The 20,276-nt window shown below is 34.2% G+C and overlaps 1 protein-coding gene across 1 annotated transcript; it reads right to left on the reverse strand.

The window, feature by feature from the left end:
* Window positions 1–160: 160 nt before the first annotated feature.
* On the reverse strand, window positions 161–10,795 carry LOC125645495 (kelch-like protein 3). Its single transcript, XM_056141080.1, has 7 exons — window positions 10,646–10,795; window positions 7,818–8,276; window positions 7,201–7,709; window positions 5,736–5,964; window positions 4,586–4,726; window positions 3,575–3,767; window positions 161–3,033 (listed from the first exon to the last, which is right to left on the reverse strand). The coding sequence occupies exons 2-7, from the start codon at window positions 8,215–8,217 to the stop codon at window positions 2,811–2,813; spliced, it is 1,695 nt and encodes a 564-aa protein (XP_055997055.1). The 5' UTR covers window positions 8,218–8,276; window positions 10,646–10,795; the 3' UTR covers window positions 161–2,810.
* Between the last annotated feature and the right edge of the window lie 9,481 nt (window positions 10,796–20,276).

Raw genomic sequence — 20,276 nt, forward strand, 5'->3', positions numbered from 1 at the left:
ATAATGAAATAAATGTATATTGTCCATTATATAGTGTTAAAAGTTGCATGCCTAGGATTAATTTCCCCGGGCTCGGATAAAAATACTTGCTTGACCAATTCCCATTTTTAATTGTTTGGATGTTAATATCAGGATTGGGGATTATTATACCAAGGAACAATGAAAATTTCAAAATCATTTATTAAGCATAATCAACAGAAGTAGCCCATGCCCAGCGGAATAATGCATGCTTGCTGCAATTGTCAACAAGCAAGCAATCAATTCACTCACCAGGTACAATGTACATCAATTGCATACATTATTATACATGCCCACATACAATTCATACAGAAATAGTTTTGGACAACTCAGCAGCAATGGTAACATGATTCTCTTCTAAATCGATAAAATAAACAACAAATACGCTGTATTTAAAAATAATATCAATGGTACTCTAGTTGAGTCACAACTATATTTCTGATGGCAGCGACCAAAAAACGCAAAACCGAGTGACCTAAAAGCAATGGGGATATTTCTCACGTCAGAAAAATCACTAATCACTTTTTTAATGATGGTGATCTTGTCCTTAAACAAAGCTGACCCTAAAACAGATCTTTTTCACATGATATGTAATTAATTGTATAGTATATATATTCCAGCTTGGTTGCAATTGAGTCATCTATTTCATCTGAAAACTCAAAATTTCTACAGGATCCAGAAAACAATCGGGGTCGTCTTCGCACGAGAGGTACCCACGCGTCCTTTATGATTTTTTGATATAAGGTGATTAAATCATCATTAGGAAATGAGATTGTGGCCAAAAACCACCCTTCAGTAAAATATGAGCCAAGTTCAACATTGTTGCACCTTGGTTTAAAACATTCACTTAAATGCATAAAAATGAACTCAAATTTTTTGTTCTTACAACAGAGTTTTAAAAAATGAATGGTAATATCTACATGTAATGTCTCAGAAGAAATGAATGGTAATATCTACATGTAATGTCTCAGAAGAAATGATGGTAATATCTACATGTAATGTCTCAGAAGAAATGAATGGTAATATCTACATGCAATATCTCAGAAGAAATGAATGGTAATATCTACATGTTATATCTCAGAAGAAATGCATGGTAATATCTACATACAAACACAGTGATCTCAAAACAATCAGATTTGACAATTTGCAAATTTATCACTGACAGAGATCTTCGCATGAAATAAACATGCATCACATTTACTGATGATGTGTATTTCAACACAAACATGAATGCTAACAGTAATGTGGTATTTAAACTCGAGTGTCTCAAGAAACATACATGTGTCACCTGCAGTTCAAAATTTGACAGAGGCACATACACAAGCAACAGTGTGATACATAAATGTTACCATGGTAACACCAAAACAATCTTAAGCAAAAGTCTGTTCAAGTCAACGGAAGACTGTTAATGATAAGTTTCAGAGCGCATTTATTCATTTTTAATAGCTGTAGATAAATATCAACAGACAGGCAAAAAAAACTAGCCTTCATCCAAATCACTGACCTTCCTGGTAAAAAAAAAAGAGTCATTTCCATATTCCCAATCACTTGACATTTACACAAACTTGCATTTCAACTTGATAAGAAATTAGCTAGCAGAAGACTTGGCTCCACCTGACAAGAAATGGATCCAAGGTCATATCTTTATCCAATGATTACCGCCAAGTCGCTTTTGATTAGTGCCTGCTGAGTGGAGATCATGTCTGAACTCTGTTGGACACTGGCATAATATGACACCCGTCCTTTTATACTCTTCATCACTGAAGATTCAAAGATTCTGAGAATTTTTCTGCTTAGCATGCCAATGTTAAACTTTGAACCCCTTTTGTAGCATTTTCTCTTTCTGAGAATTTAAGACTGGTAATATTTGGGCCCCAACAGAGTCCCACCAAGTACCAAGATATACCCTTACATGTATAATAAGAATGTCTCCATGAAAGTACCATGATACACCCTTACATCTATAATAAGAATGTCTCCATGAAAATTCCTCTGGTCTTGTCTTGGGTTTCCATATGATTTAACTATTGCTTTCACTATTATCAGACAATAACCTTTGGAAGAGAGAGCAGCTCTGAAAATGACCTAGTAGTTCAGGCCCCAGGATCATGAAACATGTTAAGCTTAAGTTAAAATCTGAATATTGCGATGAAATGATTGAGAAGTCAGTGATTCCAATATAAAATTGTTATTCAATGTCACTTCGTCAAATTTTTAGGGTCTACAAATTAAGAGTTTCAGTTCTAAAGTAATGAACATCTTACGGGTGATTGAAAATTTGACTCAAGTCTGAGTTTGTTACATGATCCTGGGGCCAGGAGAAGTAAAAAAAATGTGAAAAGCTAACAACAAACACACAGAGCTGATGTGTACTAGACTTACATTATACTTATGATTCAATCAGAAAAGCTAAACTTCCAGCTCAAAAAAGCTAAACCTTCAGCTCAAGTGAACTAAAAGCAATCTCCGTGTCAATTAAATATCATAATAAAATAATATGTATGATGTACTTTGTATATGCTGTACTGAGTTCTATAGATCTTGTATCACATCTAGCAGCACTGAGTATGAATACAATGTTTGACTATCTTACATCACAGCCTTAAATAAATAAGCATAAGAAAATTCTGTAAATGCCTTAAAACAAATCATACACAGTAAATACTGGGATATTACAACATACGAACAAGGAGAGCTGGAAATATATCACAATTAAATCACAAAGAAAATCAGTGCACGAAAGGACAATCAGTTCCTGCCGTGTTCCTCGGGGGGGAAGAGGACGTGTTTTTTTAGACTATGGCTGCCCCACACCCTGCTCTCCCTACCAGCATGTTACTGATAAATGACCACCTGTCCCTGTCTATATCATACACCTCTGCGCTTCGGAGTCTATACGAGCCATCAAATCCTCCAATCAAATAAATCTTCCCATCATACACTGCAATACCTGGCCAGGCACGTGGCTGGTTCATAGACGATAGGGTTGTCCAGTGGTTGGTGATGGTGTTGTATCTGCAATGCCAACATTAAAAAAGGTTCATAAAGTTAAAAACATAGCACATTTAATATTCATGACTCATAGAATAAATCTCCTTGATCTAAAATTTAAACCCTTAAAACTCATGATAATGATATTAATGTTTCTTTATAGCATGTTTACTTATACTTTAATGCAGATTTATGTACAGCGTGTGACCTCAAGCTATAATGCAGAGTTATTCGTTGGATATCACAGAACTGAAATTCTTGTGAGATTCTATTTTTACAAGATCGATATTGATGATTGATATGCGAGAAAAAACTTCCATGCACATCTAATATTGAACTAAAATAGTCAACACATAAGATGAAGAGAACTATACATTTGCAAATTTGTGATCTGAGGAAATTAAACAAAAGTAAATACTGAAGAAATAAAACTTGCAATTTTAAGATAGTACATGTTTACACATTCATCCTGTTTTTGATAGCTTGATCCAGAATGAAATCAAAACTGTACTTTGGAAATGGAAGAGTTTTTTTTCCATCTTTCTGTCCAACATAGAAACAATACCTTTCTGTGACATCAAAGTACTGATCAGCCGTTTTGTATCGACCTCCGATCATGTAGATGTTGTGATCTATAGCAATCAAGGAAAGGCCAGATCTAGCTTTCTCCATCTCTGTCACAAAAGTCCAATCTTCAGTCCCTGGGTCGTAACATTCCACGCTGGCTCGATCCATGTGAAGAGTTTTATCATATCCTCCTACAAATGCATGTACTTAAGATAAATACAACAGCTTGGAAGTTTACTGCAATGTATGAAGACTTATACTCAAGCGATAGCATGACTTGGATTTTTACTTTCAGTGTAATTCAAATCCCCCAAATAATTTAATGTGTGAAGTGTTTCAGCACGTTCTTCAAGAAGTCAACAATCGTAAATCAGTATGCTTGTGGCTAACTTAAGGCATCTAGGATGCGCACTGTAATTTTCAGGAAACAGCTTGAGCCACAACCAACAATCTGGAGCCCGCCCTACGGAACCCCCCCCCCCCCCGGTCGCCAAATCTTTGTTTGCTCTTAGTTTCCTCCTCTGTACAAGCATTTTTCTGAGTTCAACACAAAATTTAATGAATGTCCACTGCTCTCCTATAATATCTATATTCATATTTGCGGTTGATTTCAAATTCAAGTTATCTGTGCTGATTTTTCTGTTATTCGTAAAACAAATTTTAACAAGAGTACCGCAAACGGCACATAATACGCCCATGAAAATGCTTACATAGGGTTATTTCTTAAACCATAATTTGTAGAACTTTGCTTCAGGTAGTATCAGCCATCATCAGGCTGTAACATACTTTCTTTGCATGATATGAATATTTCCTATAGATAGGAACTATATAATTTTCAGCCAGCATACACAGCTGTCCTCAAAAGGCTAAAACAAACACATAACTATGTACAGCTACAAAATATCAAACACCTCAACCAAATCTACATATTCTATTACCATAATTACTGAATATCTTTATTGGATTTAATAAATATGCCATAATGATATAATTAGCCATAACAATATACCTGCAACATAAATTTTTCCATCACACACACAGATGCCTGCCCCTGCTCGTTTTCTTTTCATGTTTGGACCAAATGACCAGGCTTCTGTATTGATGTCATATTTCTCCATAACACTATAGCTAGTAGAACGATCTTCTCCCCCTGTCAATAGATACAATAACACTATAGCTAGTAGAACGATCTTCTCCCCCTGTCAATAGATACAATAACACTATAGCTAGTAGTGATCTTCTCCCCCTGTCAATAGATACAATAACACTATAGCTAGTAGTGATCTTCTCCCCCTGTCAATAGATACAATAACACTATAGCTAGTAGTGATCTTCTCCCCCTGTCAATAGATACAATAACACTATAGCTAGTAGTGATCTTCTCCCCCTGTCAATAGATACAATAACACTATAGCTAGTAGTGATCTTCTCCCCCTGTCAATAGATACAATAACACTATAGCTAGTAGTGATCTTCTCCCCCTGTCAATAGATACAATAACACTATAGCTAGTAGTGATCTTCTCCCCCTGTCAATAGATACAATAACACTATAGCTAGTAGAACGATCTTCTCCCCCTGTCAATAGATACAATAACACTATAGCTAGTAGTGATCTTCTCCCCCTGTCAATAGATACAATAACACTATAGCTAGTAGTGATCTTCTCCCCCTGTCAATAGATACAATAACACTATAGCTAGTAGTGATCTTCTCCCCCTGTCAATAGATACAATAACACTATAGCTAGTAGTGATCTTCTCCCCCTGTCAATAGATACAATAACACTATAGCTAGTAATGATCTTCTCCCCCACACATTAACAGTCTTAAAATACTGTAAAATCATTAAAAATGTAAGATTACTACGGAAGCTGATAGGTGCCAGGGTATAGAATTAATATTCATTTAACTGGCGGCCGCCACATGAATTAAGTGGTGGCCACCAGTTAAATAAATATTGATTCTATACCCTGGCACATATCAATTTCTGTAGATTACTGCCAAGATAAGTACGTAACTCTACATAAAATAAGAGACTGGGGTGTAACGTAACAGTCCATTTTAACTTTGGTCATGTGATTTCACAAAGAAAAAACCCAATGGACAAGTACATGTATGTTCATCAACACCACCAATCAGATTCAAATCAAGATCTTACCGATCGCATACAAGTATTTTCCGACTGCTGCAACAGCAACAAACGACCTGGCTACTTTCATGTCCGGTTTTGGGACCCACTGCCTGAGTACCGGATCGTAACACTCCACACATCGCAGGTACAGTGTATCCTCCTGGGTGTCAGCTAAGGCACATTCCCCTCCTACAGCATACAGCATACCTTCTATGCTGCATGCTCCTACCGCTGTACGGGCTATGTTCATAACACTCTGGCAAGAATTGGATTTAAAACAATAGTATAAGAAGAAAACATAACAAAATGTTCTGTTATAAAATTTTTATTCCTCAGAAATGTTTTGACAACCATGAACTGCCTGTGTGACTTTTAATTTGTACTGTAAACCAAGTTTTATTTGTGGATTATTTTATTTTACGATTTACCAGTGATGAACTGGTTCACGACAACTAATTTTCACAAGAGATATTAAAGACACCCCCAAAAACACTATAGGGTTTCTTCATGGATCACTGGATGTGGGCAAGGCTTATCAATGTCATTGTTATCTACCTCGAATTTAACTGGCCAAGAGATCAGGGTGTTGTGTATACTTTTGATATCCACAGGAAGTGTCTCAGGGCTTTCTGTAGAGTTTCTGTGGTCATAGTGTTTGTATAATGAGCTGACACACAGTCTACACCCCCCCCCCCCCTCTTTCTTAACTCTCATTCATTGGCTCAATGAATAATTTCTTTTTATGAATATAAAGCTATCATAAATTATTAATTGATATTATTGCAATAAGTTATAAGTTTTAGAAACTGATGTGCAAATTATTGTTTGATTTCTGATTGTGTAATTTATAATACCTGGAGAGAGAGAGAGAGAGAGAGAGAGAGAGAGAGAGAGAGAGAGAGAGAGAGAATAAAAAATACATTGATATTAAAATTGTATTGATCAGGGGACTTTTCAAATGAAAATATCAGTTGACTTGTGGACAAGTCAATGCTATCAAAACTCTGGTATACTGGGCTTCCTCAAGATCTAAAGAATGTTGGTAATTATTGACTGTTATTGTCATTAAAACACCTCTTTTGGGTGACTGCAGACCACAGGCTCTGCACTCTGCAGATGTCACTCCACCTGAGATCTATTGTTAAATGTGTGATTGAGTTGATTGGTTTACCATTGATCAGGTTACAGGTAAAATTTGGGGATTATATTAAGTTAAAATTTGGTCTTTATATGACTGGTTTCACTGTTTGCAGAAAGAAATATTTGTGACGAGGTTTTTGGGAGCCTCATGAAATTTTTTTGCATGTGAATAAAAGTTGGTATACAGTAACATGTTCCAACATTTGGTCGCCTCAAGCAAACTATATATTTCAGTCCTTTTATATACAAGACTAAATCGTCAGTTTAAGGAAAACATATATATTGCACAATTTAACTGATGTTTATTAATGGTTTAACTTTAAAATAAACTTTAAAATAAATATGAACTTACCACATGTGTCCACTGATCCTCTAAGAAGTCGTATCTTTCAGTGCTCGGTAACTGACAATTTGCACTATTTCGCCCTCCTAGAACATATATACTGATAGGCATTGCACGAGGTCTAATGAGCTGCAAAGATGTTTCATCATGCAATGTTGTAATACCTTTGCTAATCAACTGCTGGCACTTGGGACAATTTTTGAAAAAATCTGATTGCACTACAACATTTTCTAAATAAGAAATATCTAACAGTGGCAACTTGACGTGCTGGAGAAGACGACAAGCTTCGGAGAATCTGTTGTCCGGATCCCACTGAATCCAATTACACACCGCCTCCATAACTTGGTACTCATTGTTCACCCGGATTTTGTCACTCTTGAGCAGCGGGATAAGGCGTTCACATGACAACTGCAAGAACTCCTCGCAGTGGATGATCTCCAGGAAATTTTGATTGATAAAATGTCTGGAGGCAGACTCTAGTTCTCCACACATGTACATATCAGCAAGACAATGGATACCTGGGATTAGAAAACGAAATGTATAACATACACTATTTTGCATTCAATGAAAATCTCAAAAGTAAAAATATACAAGAATGCTCCAATATTTGTTTACAATGGCCCTACCCAAGCAGTTGGAGGCAGTAAGTTGTGATTGCAGGAATGTTGCACTCATCTTCCTCAGTTGATGTAATCCTAGTAAACTGGCTCCTTGCAGAATTCCCTCTACATTGTTCACATTGATCTCAATTACACTTGTGTACATGAATTCGATCAACTCGCCCATTGCCCATGACTCCAGCCCTTGTATTTCAACTTGTGTTTTTTCTGATTCCAACATTCCATTTGTAAACATGGCACAAAGATACGGACTGCATCCACAGAGCACGATTTTATGTCCAGTGAACTCCTTCCCATCAACACGAAGTATGACATCACACAATAAGTTACGAAGTCGTAACTCATGCATAACCTTGAAAGCATTTTGAGTTTGACTAGATACAGAAAATGTTCTTGACTCAATCATTTTCCAATCAATTACTTCTAGTGCAAAATTGCAATGAATCCAATGAAAACCTTTAAATTCTGAAATGGAAAAGAGGTTCATAAATCTGACATATACAAAGTATTCAACATAAGGTGGAAAACAACACCTACATACAACCTACATACAATCACTGGTCACCATGTACCTATCAATACTTTATGGTTGATTCTGAAAAGTGCCAAAAAAATGTCATACCTGGCACCAATCTCTAGCTTGTAACACAATGAAATTCAAATCCATTCTCAGGTCCAGTCCAAAGACTATTTCTACCTACGTAACTATTAATAGCTACCTAAGTATTTAAACCTACTTAAAGTAGCTACTTCTACCTATTTTTACCTGTTTTTGAAAATATAAATAAATAATAATTAGGGCGCATCTTTTAAACAGGTCAGTCGTTTCATGCATCATGTTGTCAGGACTCGAAATTAGTGAGAAATACTCGCAAAATGCGTGTACATATGAAAAATAGTGAGTAAAAATAGTGGACACTCGAAAATCTTAGAGAGTGGTGATTTACAAACTATAATCGTATCATATCCGTTTTATACGGTGATGCGCTATTCACTTTTCTTAAACTTGCACTTTGAATCATACAAACGCTTACATGAACAACCGATTTCAACAATCAATTCTATCCGGATTTTTCTTTTATGATTTTTTAAGAAACTCGGAGTCAAACAAATGCTGTAGAAGTCGGACATCGCATTATGATGAAAAATATAGACATGTGCCACGAGTCCTGTTCACCTATAGGTGTGATTAAATTGAATTCCAAGTATAAGGTTTTTGTTATTCATTTATCTAAATTCTAAAACAAAATTGGAGTCTCTTCCGGTAGTCATTTTTATTAGAATCATGAGAATGTCCTATCTAAATTAATTTATTGTCATATTGAGGTCGGCTTGTAGTGATGACACGAGTGCACTGCTCACCGCGGAGACGATTATCAAAATAGTTCATGGGGCTTGTGCTGCTTATAAAACCATGAATCCGGGATTCGCTTTGAAAAATCACTAGTGACAACCCTGATGTGGCATGAAATTGGAAGACATGGTCTAGACCTGCGGTAAACAGGTTGTGAATTAGAGGTGCGATAATCAAGATACCTAAACATTGCACCATATGACTTATGTAACTTAGTGTCCTGTCCAAACGATGCCCGTTGACCCACTAGGCTCAGTAATGATGGGGGAAATCATTGATTAAAAAAACATATGAAAAAAGAGCACTGCTTCTTTATTTTTATTTTAGCTTTTAGGTTTTCATTTTAGCTTGTGGATTTTTTACCCACAGGCTAAAATTAGCCTGTGGTAGAAAAAGATAATTTCGACCCCTGGTTGTGCATGTGCACGACAAAATTCGGAGTGTAAATTTGAATACTTTACGAGGATGGAGAATGCAGAGGAAATGCATGAAAATTCTCCCCAGAAACCTTTAATGTAAAAATGTATGAAGGTAAACTTTAAAAATTGATACATATATTTCATGATATTTGTAAGACATTCTAGACTTTTTAACATGTAGCTTTCATCCTAAGCTCCTAGAAAATGGAACTGGGTGTTGTTATTGATGCAAATTTGAAAGGTTAGAAAGTAATAATTTTTGTCCAATATTTCCGTTCTATTCATCGTCAGTGTAAGTGAATCAAGAAATTTAGTACGCACCATGTTGCGCCGTTCCTGCGTTTGGCCACGAAATGCAAGTAAAGGAAAATGTAGGTAAAAATAGCTTCCTGGAGTAGGTTTAAATACCTACGTAACTATATACGTAGCTTTGTACTTTGGACTGGACCAGATTGAGCCTCATTTTACAACTGTAACAGGAAGATAGAAAATGCAACGGACCAGACCGGGATTCGAATCCAGGCCCCCTGAATCTCTAGTCAGGTGCTCTACCAACTGAGCTAACTGGCCACTGGCGAGCGAACCCGGCTAACCACTACATTCCTCCCTCCTTAAATGTCTTCACAACTGAAGACATCATCAACCCAGGATCTTCATCCCCTGGCAGGCATTTTCACCTGTCAGTTCCAGGGGCTGGTCTACGGTACCAAATGTAACAGGGAGAAAATGCAACGGACCAGACCGGGATTCGGACCCGGGCCCCCTGTATCTCTAGTCAGGTGCTCTACCAACTGAGCTAACTGGCCACTGGCGATCGAACCCGGCTGACCGCTACACAACCTTTGACCTCAAATTTGACAATATTGCTTGCTTAAAAATCTTAATTTCAGTTCCTAAGGAGAATCATGCCTTATCATCTTTTGATTGCTCAGTCAATGAAAACGTTTGCCACTGCACAGTGTACACTCTACCTGATCTGGTTAGAACAACTAAGGGAACTGATGAATAAAACATCTACAACAATGCATGGCAAATAAAAATAAGCATATCATCATTATTACCATAGTTTCCAGTATGTCAGTAAATCAAAATTAAATCAATAAAGAAATTGCGAGGAAATGTCAAGAAACTTATGAAAATAACGTCATTTTCTACTTCGTAAACTGAAGGATGCTACAACCGGAAATAAAATAAAATCACATCCGGTTTAAATTATTAGGTAAGTCGTTCACCGGTGCCTGGAATCTGTGCAATACCCCCAAAAAAGTGCTATACCCAGAAAAAAGTACACTATACCCAATACTGCGATAATATACACAGGATATCCTCTTAGATGGGTTGAGAAATGGTTATCTGGAAAAAATGGTACACTGAATTGGTACCGTTACCGTTATACAGCCAATTCATAGAAAAATCCAATACATCCGGCGCCATTTGCCGGCGCCATTGCTTGTGACGTATTATAAGGTATACCACGCCCGATCAAATTAAAGACGATGATGTAGTTTAAATGTTGGTGGGTTTTTCTAAGTTTATAAATTCAAGTATATGTATAATTTTTTATTTTTTAATGTAAGATGATGCCCCATCACCTGTCATTTTGTCACCAAAATGAATTCAATGGATTTTTAATTATTTTTTTTTTTTTATTAAATATCATGAATTTAACACCAGTATTTAATTATTTCAAACACTTAACACTTTTTAATCTCAAAAGCAGGCATGAGTATGTAATTTAAGTGATTAAATAATTTTTTTGCAAGACAAAATTTCTTCCTTACAAATTGTTTACACTATAAGCTATGTATATTGCTTATTTACCGGGGGGGGGGGGGGTGCACCACAGGTTAAACAAGCAATTAATTATAACAATGAAAATAAATAACAATCATTCGGAGGTACTGATACTGGCAAAGTTAACACTTCTGCACTGCACACATCTATAATTACATTTATACATGAAATACTAATTGTAGACAGGATTTAAATTAACAACCTGATATATTAGATAAGTTAACCCAACTGTTTCAGAAACAGCTGAAAATGATATTGTTGCTTGAATACATATAAAACTGCAATCAAATCAGTATAATTATAGTTTAGTAAGTACAGTATGCAAGTATAAAAAAAATATGCACATGCAGGCTCCTTTAACGTAGTATTTGTTTTCTCTTTTTTAATTGTTTTATTAGTACATACCTATTCCATTTAGAAATTCAATGAGAATTTTTAAAAGAAATGGTTGCCATAACTGGAAATTAACATATATTTATCCATTGATATGTAAACATAGTATACAGTACTAGGTCATAAGTAAGTTCCCAAAGAAAATGTTCACTATATATTTAATACAAAACCATATACTTTTAAACAATTTTTCTGACCGCATTTCTTCATCAATTTTGATGAAATAAAAAGCACTGATCTCAGAAGTATTCACAGTAGCATATAATAATTTAAGAATAAATATATGATAATATATTGTAAAGATATGACGATTTTAACACGAATCTTAATTTGAGAGTATATACTCTTTATATAAGTATGTGTAATTTGGGGGGGGGGGGGGGTGTAAGAGAAGATTTTGAAAAAAAGATAGATTTGCATTAAATATATAGAGAAAATTCTCTTTGTGAACTTACTTATGGCCAACTACTGTAGTAAGGAATACCGTTATGTACAGAAATGAAACGTACGTTACAAGCCAGAGCAGGTATTTTATATTTCATTATCAGTGATATATAAAAGGTACGCATAACAACAGATTTTTTGATGAAGTTCGATAGCATGAATGAGTTGAAAAATGATAAGTTCTATTGTGTGTTTTTCAAATTGGTAAATCGCAGAGCTCAGATAAGGTGCGTATCAGCGTAAATACTCATTAAATTTTACCAAATACGCATTTAAGTTGAAAATCATGCGTATAATTACTCATTAGCGAATGTAAATACGCTTTACACTCCCAAAGTAATGCTTATTAGTCCGCGTATTTGTGATACATGTAGTATGATATAAATATGAATTATCTATTCATATGAAGTGAGGTTAGCCCAGGGATTGATCATACATGATATTTAGCGCTATGAAATACATTTGGATGACAATCACAATTTTGAAAAATTGGAAGAGTTAACTCAAAACACTATTATATATTCCTAATTGTTATACTTTCTTTCTTAAAGAGTTAGTGTGCGGTCGAAATCACAGGGGAAAAAAACCCTTGTATTATCGATCGTGGACGAATGATATACAAAATTAGATCATAATCATGTGACTTGAATGTCTGACATATTCAAAAATGCATCAATGATAAATATCAAATTTCAAATGACAATGAATAGTTTTAAATTAAAGAACTACAAAGGATTTTCTCCGTAAATAGCTGGAGCGGCCTTTTAGTATAAACTTTAAGTTCAAGTTTAACGGAAGAAGTATCGTTTATCTGGTGACATCTTCTGTGCTGTGCAAAAGAACAACGATAATCAGTAAATTAAATTAATACACTTTTGAATTCTTCTGAAAAGCAAAATACTCATTGACTAGAAAATCAGGGGGTAAATACTCTTTGTGATAAAAAATTAACTGGAGCTCTGTAAATGTGTATCTTATAAAGTCATGTCGCCGATCCATAGGTTTCATTTTTTAAAAGAGAATATAGCCTTTGATTTATCCAAATTTTAATATTGTGTTCTCTTAGCGTATGGATAAGAATGAAACATACAGTATTTCATGTTTTGAAAAAACGAGTTTTTCAATGCAATATATGCCTGGTGAAAATAGTATAATACATGAAACATGAAATACTGTACGTTTCATTCATCTTGCGTATTTGTAATCGAATATAAAAAATTATGAAATGTCCTTAACCTTTGTTTAAGCAACAATGCATTGTTCGAAACCTGCGTTACTGACTAGCATACGTTACCAAATCATACGACATTGTGTTAAAAATTTGTCTAACTTTGCACAAAGTATATGACCGCGTGGTTTTGAAGTAATTTATGTTTAAGATTCTAATGAAATCAGAAACAATGCAGAAATTAGTAATTGGATACAAGTTTGACGAGATCACTGATTTTGAAATCTGGTGATGTAAACAAATTTAACATGGATATGCCAATTTTTAGACGATATTGTTCCCATTTCTGAAATTGTAGATGATGATTCTGACTACATATAATTACGACATTATGGGGGGATGCACCTTATATATTGTAACGTACATTTCTTATATCATAAACTACTCAATTGTATTGAAGATCGAACTTTACATTCCGTCAATCATGATACATTATTTCCACTGTCAGAGAATGATAGTGTCAAATATTCCAAACATTAATATATATTGTTTGTAACATACACGTACGTCTGTTAGCAATACTAGATTGAAGGAACGTGAAATGTTGTATGAAATATCAGTTGTAAATGATGGTTTTTCTATTAGATATGATGTTTCAATGTGGTCCTATCAAATCCTTTACAAATACGATTTATAGCTTGAAAATTGTGAATAAAGACGATAGAGCATTTATATAAAAAATTATCCACCATTTTTTCTGCTTGTCAAGATGTTTTGAGAAGCCAATAAACTTTCAATTTGTGATTCCGACCCCCTTTCCTTTGAAAAACGATGATACCCTCTGGTCAACGGATATTTATTGTTAAGGCAATACTAGTTATACTTGATGATTATGATAGCCCCATATAGACAATTTCATCTCTATTCATATTTGCAGAAAATGTCACTCAACAGAGCGGAAAGTCGACACATACACACACACACATATATACCAAAATTAAGTATGGAAAATGAGTTTTGCAAACGTGAAATGCACGTTATGTGTGCGTTATCTGTTTTGGAACCCCATGAGTGCAGACACTTAAGGTTTCTAGAATGTGTATGATTTCCTTTATGTCTGAGTTTATAATGTTTGACAACAATATCTTAACACGGTTTCCATTGATGTTTTCAATATTCTGGCAGCATAGTTTCGTATCAGACATTATACGTATTGATAGAGACACTAATGCAATATCACCTTTCAAAAAATGAATACATGATCTCAGCGAAGCGTACATTGTGTTAATTTACTTGGTATTGAGGGTGCTTATGTTTGACATTGTGTAAAAAATGAAACGCATTATAATTACATGCATATAATTATATTTGTCTTGTCTTTTCTGCAAACATTTAGCAATATGAATAAGTATAGAAGGACAGTTTTGGAATTCTTTAATTGTTTTTTCAGAATAAAGATTTGTGTACATTAACTGAGAATTTATCTATCTATCTATCTATCTATCTATATATATATATATATATATATATATATATATATATATATATATCAGCATAAAAAGAATTCTGAGTTTTAGCTAAACACTATGTATTATATATATATATATACATATATATATATATATATATATATATATATATATATATATATATATAATTCTGCTTTATCCAACGATGAGAATTTCATGCCATTTCATGAAGGCCATAATGCTGATCCCTTTATTTGTGTATGTATCAGTCATTAAAACCTTTTTTTCTTTAAGCATGAGATGGTTGAACTGTAAGATGCGAATTGTAAGTGACTGCTCAAAGAAAAAATATATGCATCAAAGTATAAAATTCCGCTAAAAATCTGTATAATGTTATTTAGATTACGGACAGAAAGTCACAAAATCCGTAGGACAAAAAGTCACAGGACAAAGTCACAATGATGATTTTTGATTAGATAGGACAGATAGGATAAAAAGTCACAATGGTGACTTTTGATTAGATAGGACAGATAGGATAAAAAGTCACAATGATGACTTTTGATTAGATAGGATAAATAGTCACGGGACAAAACCTCACTGGACTAAAAGTCACAAAAATGCTCACTAAAGCTGTTGTTCAGACAACAAGAAACAAGCCAGCTTTGTGATATCACAGTTGTTTTCAATTAATTATATAGTTAAATTTAATGCTGAGAAGTGATTGATTTCATTTATCATATTTTTAATCTCAATAAAGGTAATTAATTATTGAAAGTAAATGATACAACTTGACTCTTTGAAGACACCCTATTGTGTATACACAGCTACCAACACATGACCCCCATATCCTGTTACTGTAGCCTGTTTAACACCCCTTTGTGTATACACAACTACTGACAGAAGACCCTGTTTATTGAAACCCTATATAAACCTCCAATTACACCTCAGGCATTTGGTATTTTGCTATTTGTATACATGAAATATGTATGATTTGATGAGAAATATAAATTTCTTTGTGCTATATGGAATATAGTCAAATGTATATTAATGAGGGGAAAAAAAAGAAATAATGATACATAAATAAGTCAGTGATTTCAATGCATTGCTCTATAATAAAATGGTTTTTTAATAAGCAAACAATTTACCACTTTGTAACCACCATCATATTTATACAAATCAGGACATTAGCCATAAGAAAAATATGAATTTTTGAATCATTCATAGTTTCCATATGTTTCCAGCTCTAGCCACGTGAAGGCCTCCTTTCTGTAGAGCCATAATTTCTGTTTTTGAAATGAAAAATTTATAGCCAAAGGACCAAAACCATGAAGAGTAGAACATACAAAAAAATTATATCAAAAATAAATAAATTTTGTGATACTAACATTAACCAATTTCAGTTGTTGATAACTTGTTTTTCTACTGTGTGAAATAAAATTAGTGAAGCGTAATAACCAAAACCATAAAGAATGTAGTGGACAACAATGTAAATTACACAAAAAATCTATGGTATTTCATTAACATAATACAATTTTTCTGTTTGTAAAAAGGAAAGTATTAAAGTCAAAGGACCAAAGCCATAAAAATGCACTAGATAAAAAAATGTAAATACTATATTTGTACAATAACATTATCATAGAATTACAAACATTTAATGAAACAACTGAATTTCTTCCTAACCTACACAAGATCAAGCTGTATTCACTGGACACTCCCGTCTGTCGGGGGAGGAATAAGCCTGAAAGTAACCCTACTCTAAGTTCTAACCTACATAATATCAAGCTGTATTCACTGGACACACCCGTCTGGCGGGGGAGGAATAAGCCTGAAAGTAACCCTACTCTAAGTTCTAACCTACATATTCATTTTTTTTAAATTATAATGTAGTAAATTTTGAGAACTTAGAGCAGGGTTACTTTCAGGCTTATTCCTACCCCGCCAGACGGGTGTGTCCACTGAATACAGCTTGATCTTGTGTAGGTTAGAACTTTGAGTAGGGTTACTTTCAGGCTTATTACTCACCCATTCCATTTGCATTTTGTTAATTTTAATGTTCATATGTTCTGGCCTTTAGCTGCATAACTTTTTTTATGCTAATATAATGTTACAAATGTTTTTGTTTTTTTCAATTATGAATCTCATATGGTCTTTTAAAATTCTCTAAATATTTATTTTTTTGTTTTGTTGTAATGGTTTTTGTTGGCATCCTCTTTTTCCCAAACAAGGATATCGTAATGAAATATATAATCTTAATGATTTTTATATGAAACGGATTGTTTTATTTTTAAAGAGACACTACAGCTCATTTTCCACATTTTAATAAAGTGTTTTTTAAAACATGTATTGATAAAATGATAAAATTCATATCGATACTGAAAATTTTGAACAATTGGGATGCATCAATTTACTCTCAACTGCGCTTTGAAGATCGTTCGGAATTCAAAGGTTTCTTCGTTCTGACTCGGACTTTTGAATGCTTATTTACATCACGTGGTTTTGAATGACAGCAAAGGTGTTGTGTAGGAAATTATTTTAATCCCCCTTCAATGGGGTGCACACTCACCTTTTAAGTATAAGAGTATTCCCTGCTCCTTAAAATAAGCAATTATATAAATCATTATTTCAACAGAAACCCTTCCATGTTCCCATTGACCGATATTTTTACAACTAACACGTGTCGTGCTCAGATAAAAATAGCACTTACTTTTAAAAGTAGTGTCTTCGCAGCTAGTCTCAATGGCAGATTTAGGGGGGGGGGCAGGATCCCCCCTCCCTTTTTACGCCACAGATTGTGAATGAAAATCCAAATTTTGCACCAGAATGGCCGATTACTGTGGCTAGTCTTTGACTTTCACACCCCCTTCGGAAATCCTAGATCCGCCACTGAGTTACATGGGTTTCTCCGAGCTCTTTGTTTTCCAACGGTCAAACTGATACCAAGGTAAATTATTTTTCACGTATGAGTTTTATCTCATTCTATTTTTACCTCTTTTCTCACAGAATCTGTCAAAATTCTAGATCTGTCAACTACACTTTCTCTCACTGGACGACATGCTGCACTGTTTACTGTCTATGCGCATGCGTCTGAAGACTGAAAGGAGGAGACTCGATATTTTTTGTATAGGCCATCAAAAAGTATTAATTTTTACGTTAAAACGATAATTTTTAACTTTAGATAAGTGTTATTTTCGCAAAGTTCATACTTTCAACAATGCAACAAAAATTGAGAAAGCACTAGGAAAATTGTCATTTCATGATTTTTGCGCAAAATGAGCTGTAGTGTCTCTTTAAAAAAAATTATAATTATGTAATATTGAAATATTTTTTATAGTATTAAGTGTTTATACCGAGCGAAGCTCGGACGGGCCGAAGGCCCGTCCGCGAAGCAAGGCTCTAAAGGTAACACGTATGTAAAAGAAAAAAGTCAAAATCAGCAAAAGAAAAAGAGATAATCTCTATATTTTCGTGATCCATATGGGCGCCGCCATTTATTTTTTCATTACCTGCTTCAACAGTTATTCGTGTTTTATTTTGAATGCCAATAATAGAAGACTCTGACGTGCAATTCGTAATTTAAACACTCAGTTTGTTCAAAGTGAATAGTACAATTATCATTGTAACAGGTTTTAGCAAATAAATACATATAAAACCGTAATACGACTAAATAGATGAACGAGTTCATGAGTTTCTTTAATAAGAATATACGATAAAATTACGGTTACTTTTTTACCATTTTGAATTTATTGGTTAATCTTGTTTAGTTTTAACGGCCTTTTTCATTGCATACGGAATGTATTATTGTTGTTTATAATTGTTTGCTTTGAAAAAGGGCTAAGTGTGACGTCACAATGCACAGTTTACGTCGCCTTGCGTTTTATTTCCCGCGTTCAATGAATAGGCGGATCATGTAAAACTGTTGTCCCCATATAAACTCCTTTAATGAGATGTTACTGGGTGTTTAGCGCAAGGAAATTTCATTCAATATATATATTTTTAAATGAATCACAATCTACCGTACTTAACGGAATTATGATTACCACTCGGGAAACGGAGTTACGTACATGCTTCGCTCGGTCCAACGATCACATCGTATACATATTATTCCTATCTCTTTTCATCTATTTTGGTGACAAAATGACAGGTGATGGGGCATCAACTTATATTAAAAAATAAAAAAAATATACATATATTTGAATTTATAAACTTAGAAAAACCCACCATCATTTAAACTACATCATCGTCTTTAATTTGATCGGGCGTGGTATACCTTATACCGAGCGAAGCTCGGACGGGCCGAAGGCCCGTCCGCGAAGCAAGGCTCTAAAGGTAACACGTATGTAAAAGAAAAAAGTCAAAATCAGCAAAAGAAAAAGAGATAATCTCTATATACGTTCACTGAAATTTTCGTGATCCATATGGGCGCCGCCATTTATTTTTTCATTACCTGATTCAACAGTTATTCGTGTTTTATTTTTAATGCCAATGATAGAAGACTCTAACGTGCAATTCGTAATTTAAACACTCAGTTTTTTCAAAGTGAATAATATAATTATCATTGTAACAAGTTTTAGCAAATAAATACATATAAAACCGTAATACGACTAAATAGATGAACGAGTTCATGAGTTTCTTTGAATAAGAATATACGATAAAATTACGGTTACTTTTTTACCATTTTGAATTTATTGGTTAATTTTGTTTAGTTTTAACGGCCTTTTTCATTGCATACGGAATGTATTATTGTTGTTTATAATTGTTTGCTTTGAAAAAGAGAAAAAAAGTCGAGGCTAAATGTGACGTCACAATGCACAGTTTACGTCGCCTTGCGTTTTATTTCCCGCGTTCAATGAATAGGCGGATCATGTAAATCATGTAAAGGCATTATCCTGTTATTCGCTCCGCGGAGTGAATAATATTTGACGTTGTTGACGTCACGCTAAAATCGTCAATGGAGGAAAAATAAGCAACTGAAACAAAAAGCAAACCTTGAGTACAAGGTCAAGTGTTAAAAATAGGTGAAGGTGCAACTAAATAGAGAGAATATACCTTCGTAATAAACATGAAAATCTGAAGTTTTATTTTATTTGTAACGTTTGTATTCGTAGTGTATTTTAAAGATAATATTTATTCAGAAATCTATGAATGATATTTTGAAAGATCATCCTTATAATATATAATATACTCCTGTTATTCGCACCGGTGCGAATAACAGCAGTATATATACAGACGAGGTTTACATTTCAAGCTAAAACGCTCTAAAAAGGGAAGAATTCCCGGGAAAGGGGTTTCTTTGGGGGAGACTATATAAAAAATGGGGCTTGGAATTTTTGGGGGTGAATTTCAATGAATATGACATTTAATGAATGAATATAGTGCTAAAATTATTCGCACCGGTGCGAATAACAGCAGTATATACAGACGAGG

The sequence above is a fragment of the Ostrea edulis genome, chromosome 6 (assembly GCF_947568905.1).
Source record: "Ostrea edulis chromosome 6, xbOstEdul1.1, whole genome shotgun sequence".
Classification (NCBI taxonomy): domain Eukaryota; kingdom Metazoa; phylum Mollusca; class Bivalvia; order Ostreida; family Ostreidae; genus Ostrea; species Ostrea edulis.

What these genes read in the sequence shown, in the direction of transcription:
- LOC125645495 (XM_056141080.1), bottom strand. Translation starts at nt 8,217, where the DNA reads ATGATTGAGTCAAGAACATTTTCTGTATCTAGTCAAACTCAAAATGCT. An exon ending in AAAATACTTGTATGCGATCG is followed by an intron (nt 4,727 to 5,735) that starts GTAAGATCTTGA and finishes ATCTATTGACAG; the next exon opens with GGGGAGAAGATCGTTCTACT. An exon ending in TGGAAAAATTTATGTTGCAG is followed by an intron (nt 3,768 to 4,585) that starts GTATATTGTTAT and finishes ATGCATTTGTAG; the next exon opens with GAGGATATGATAAAACTCTT.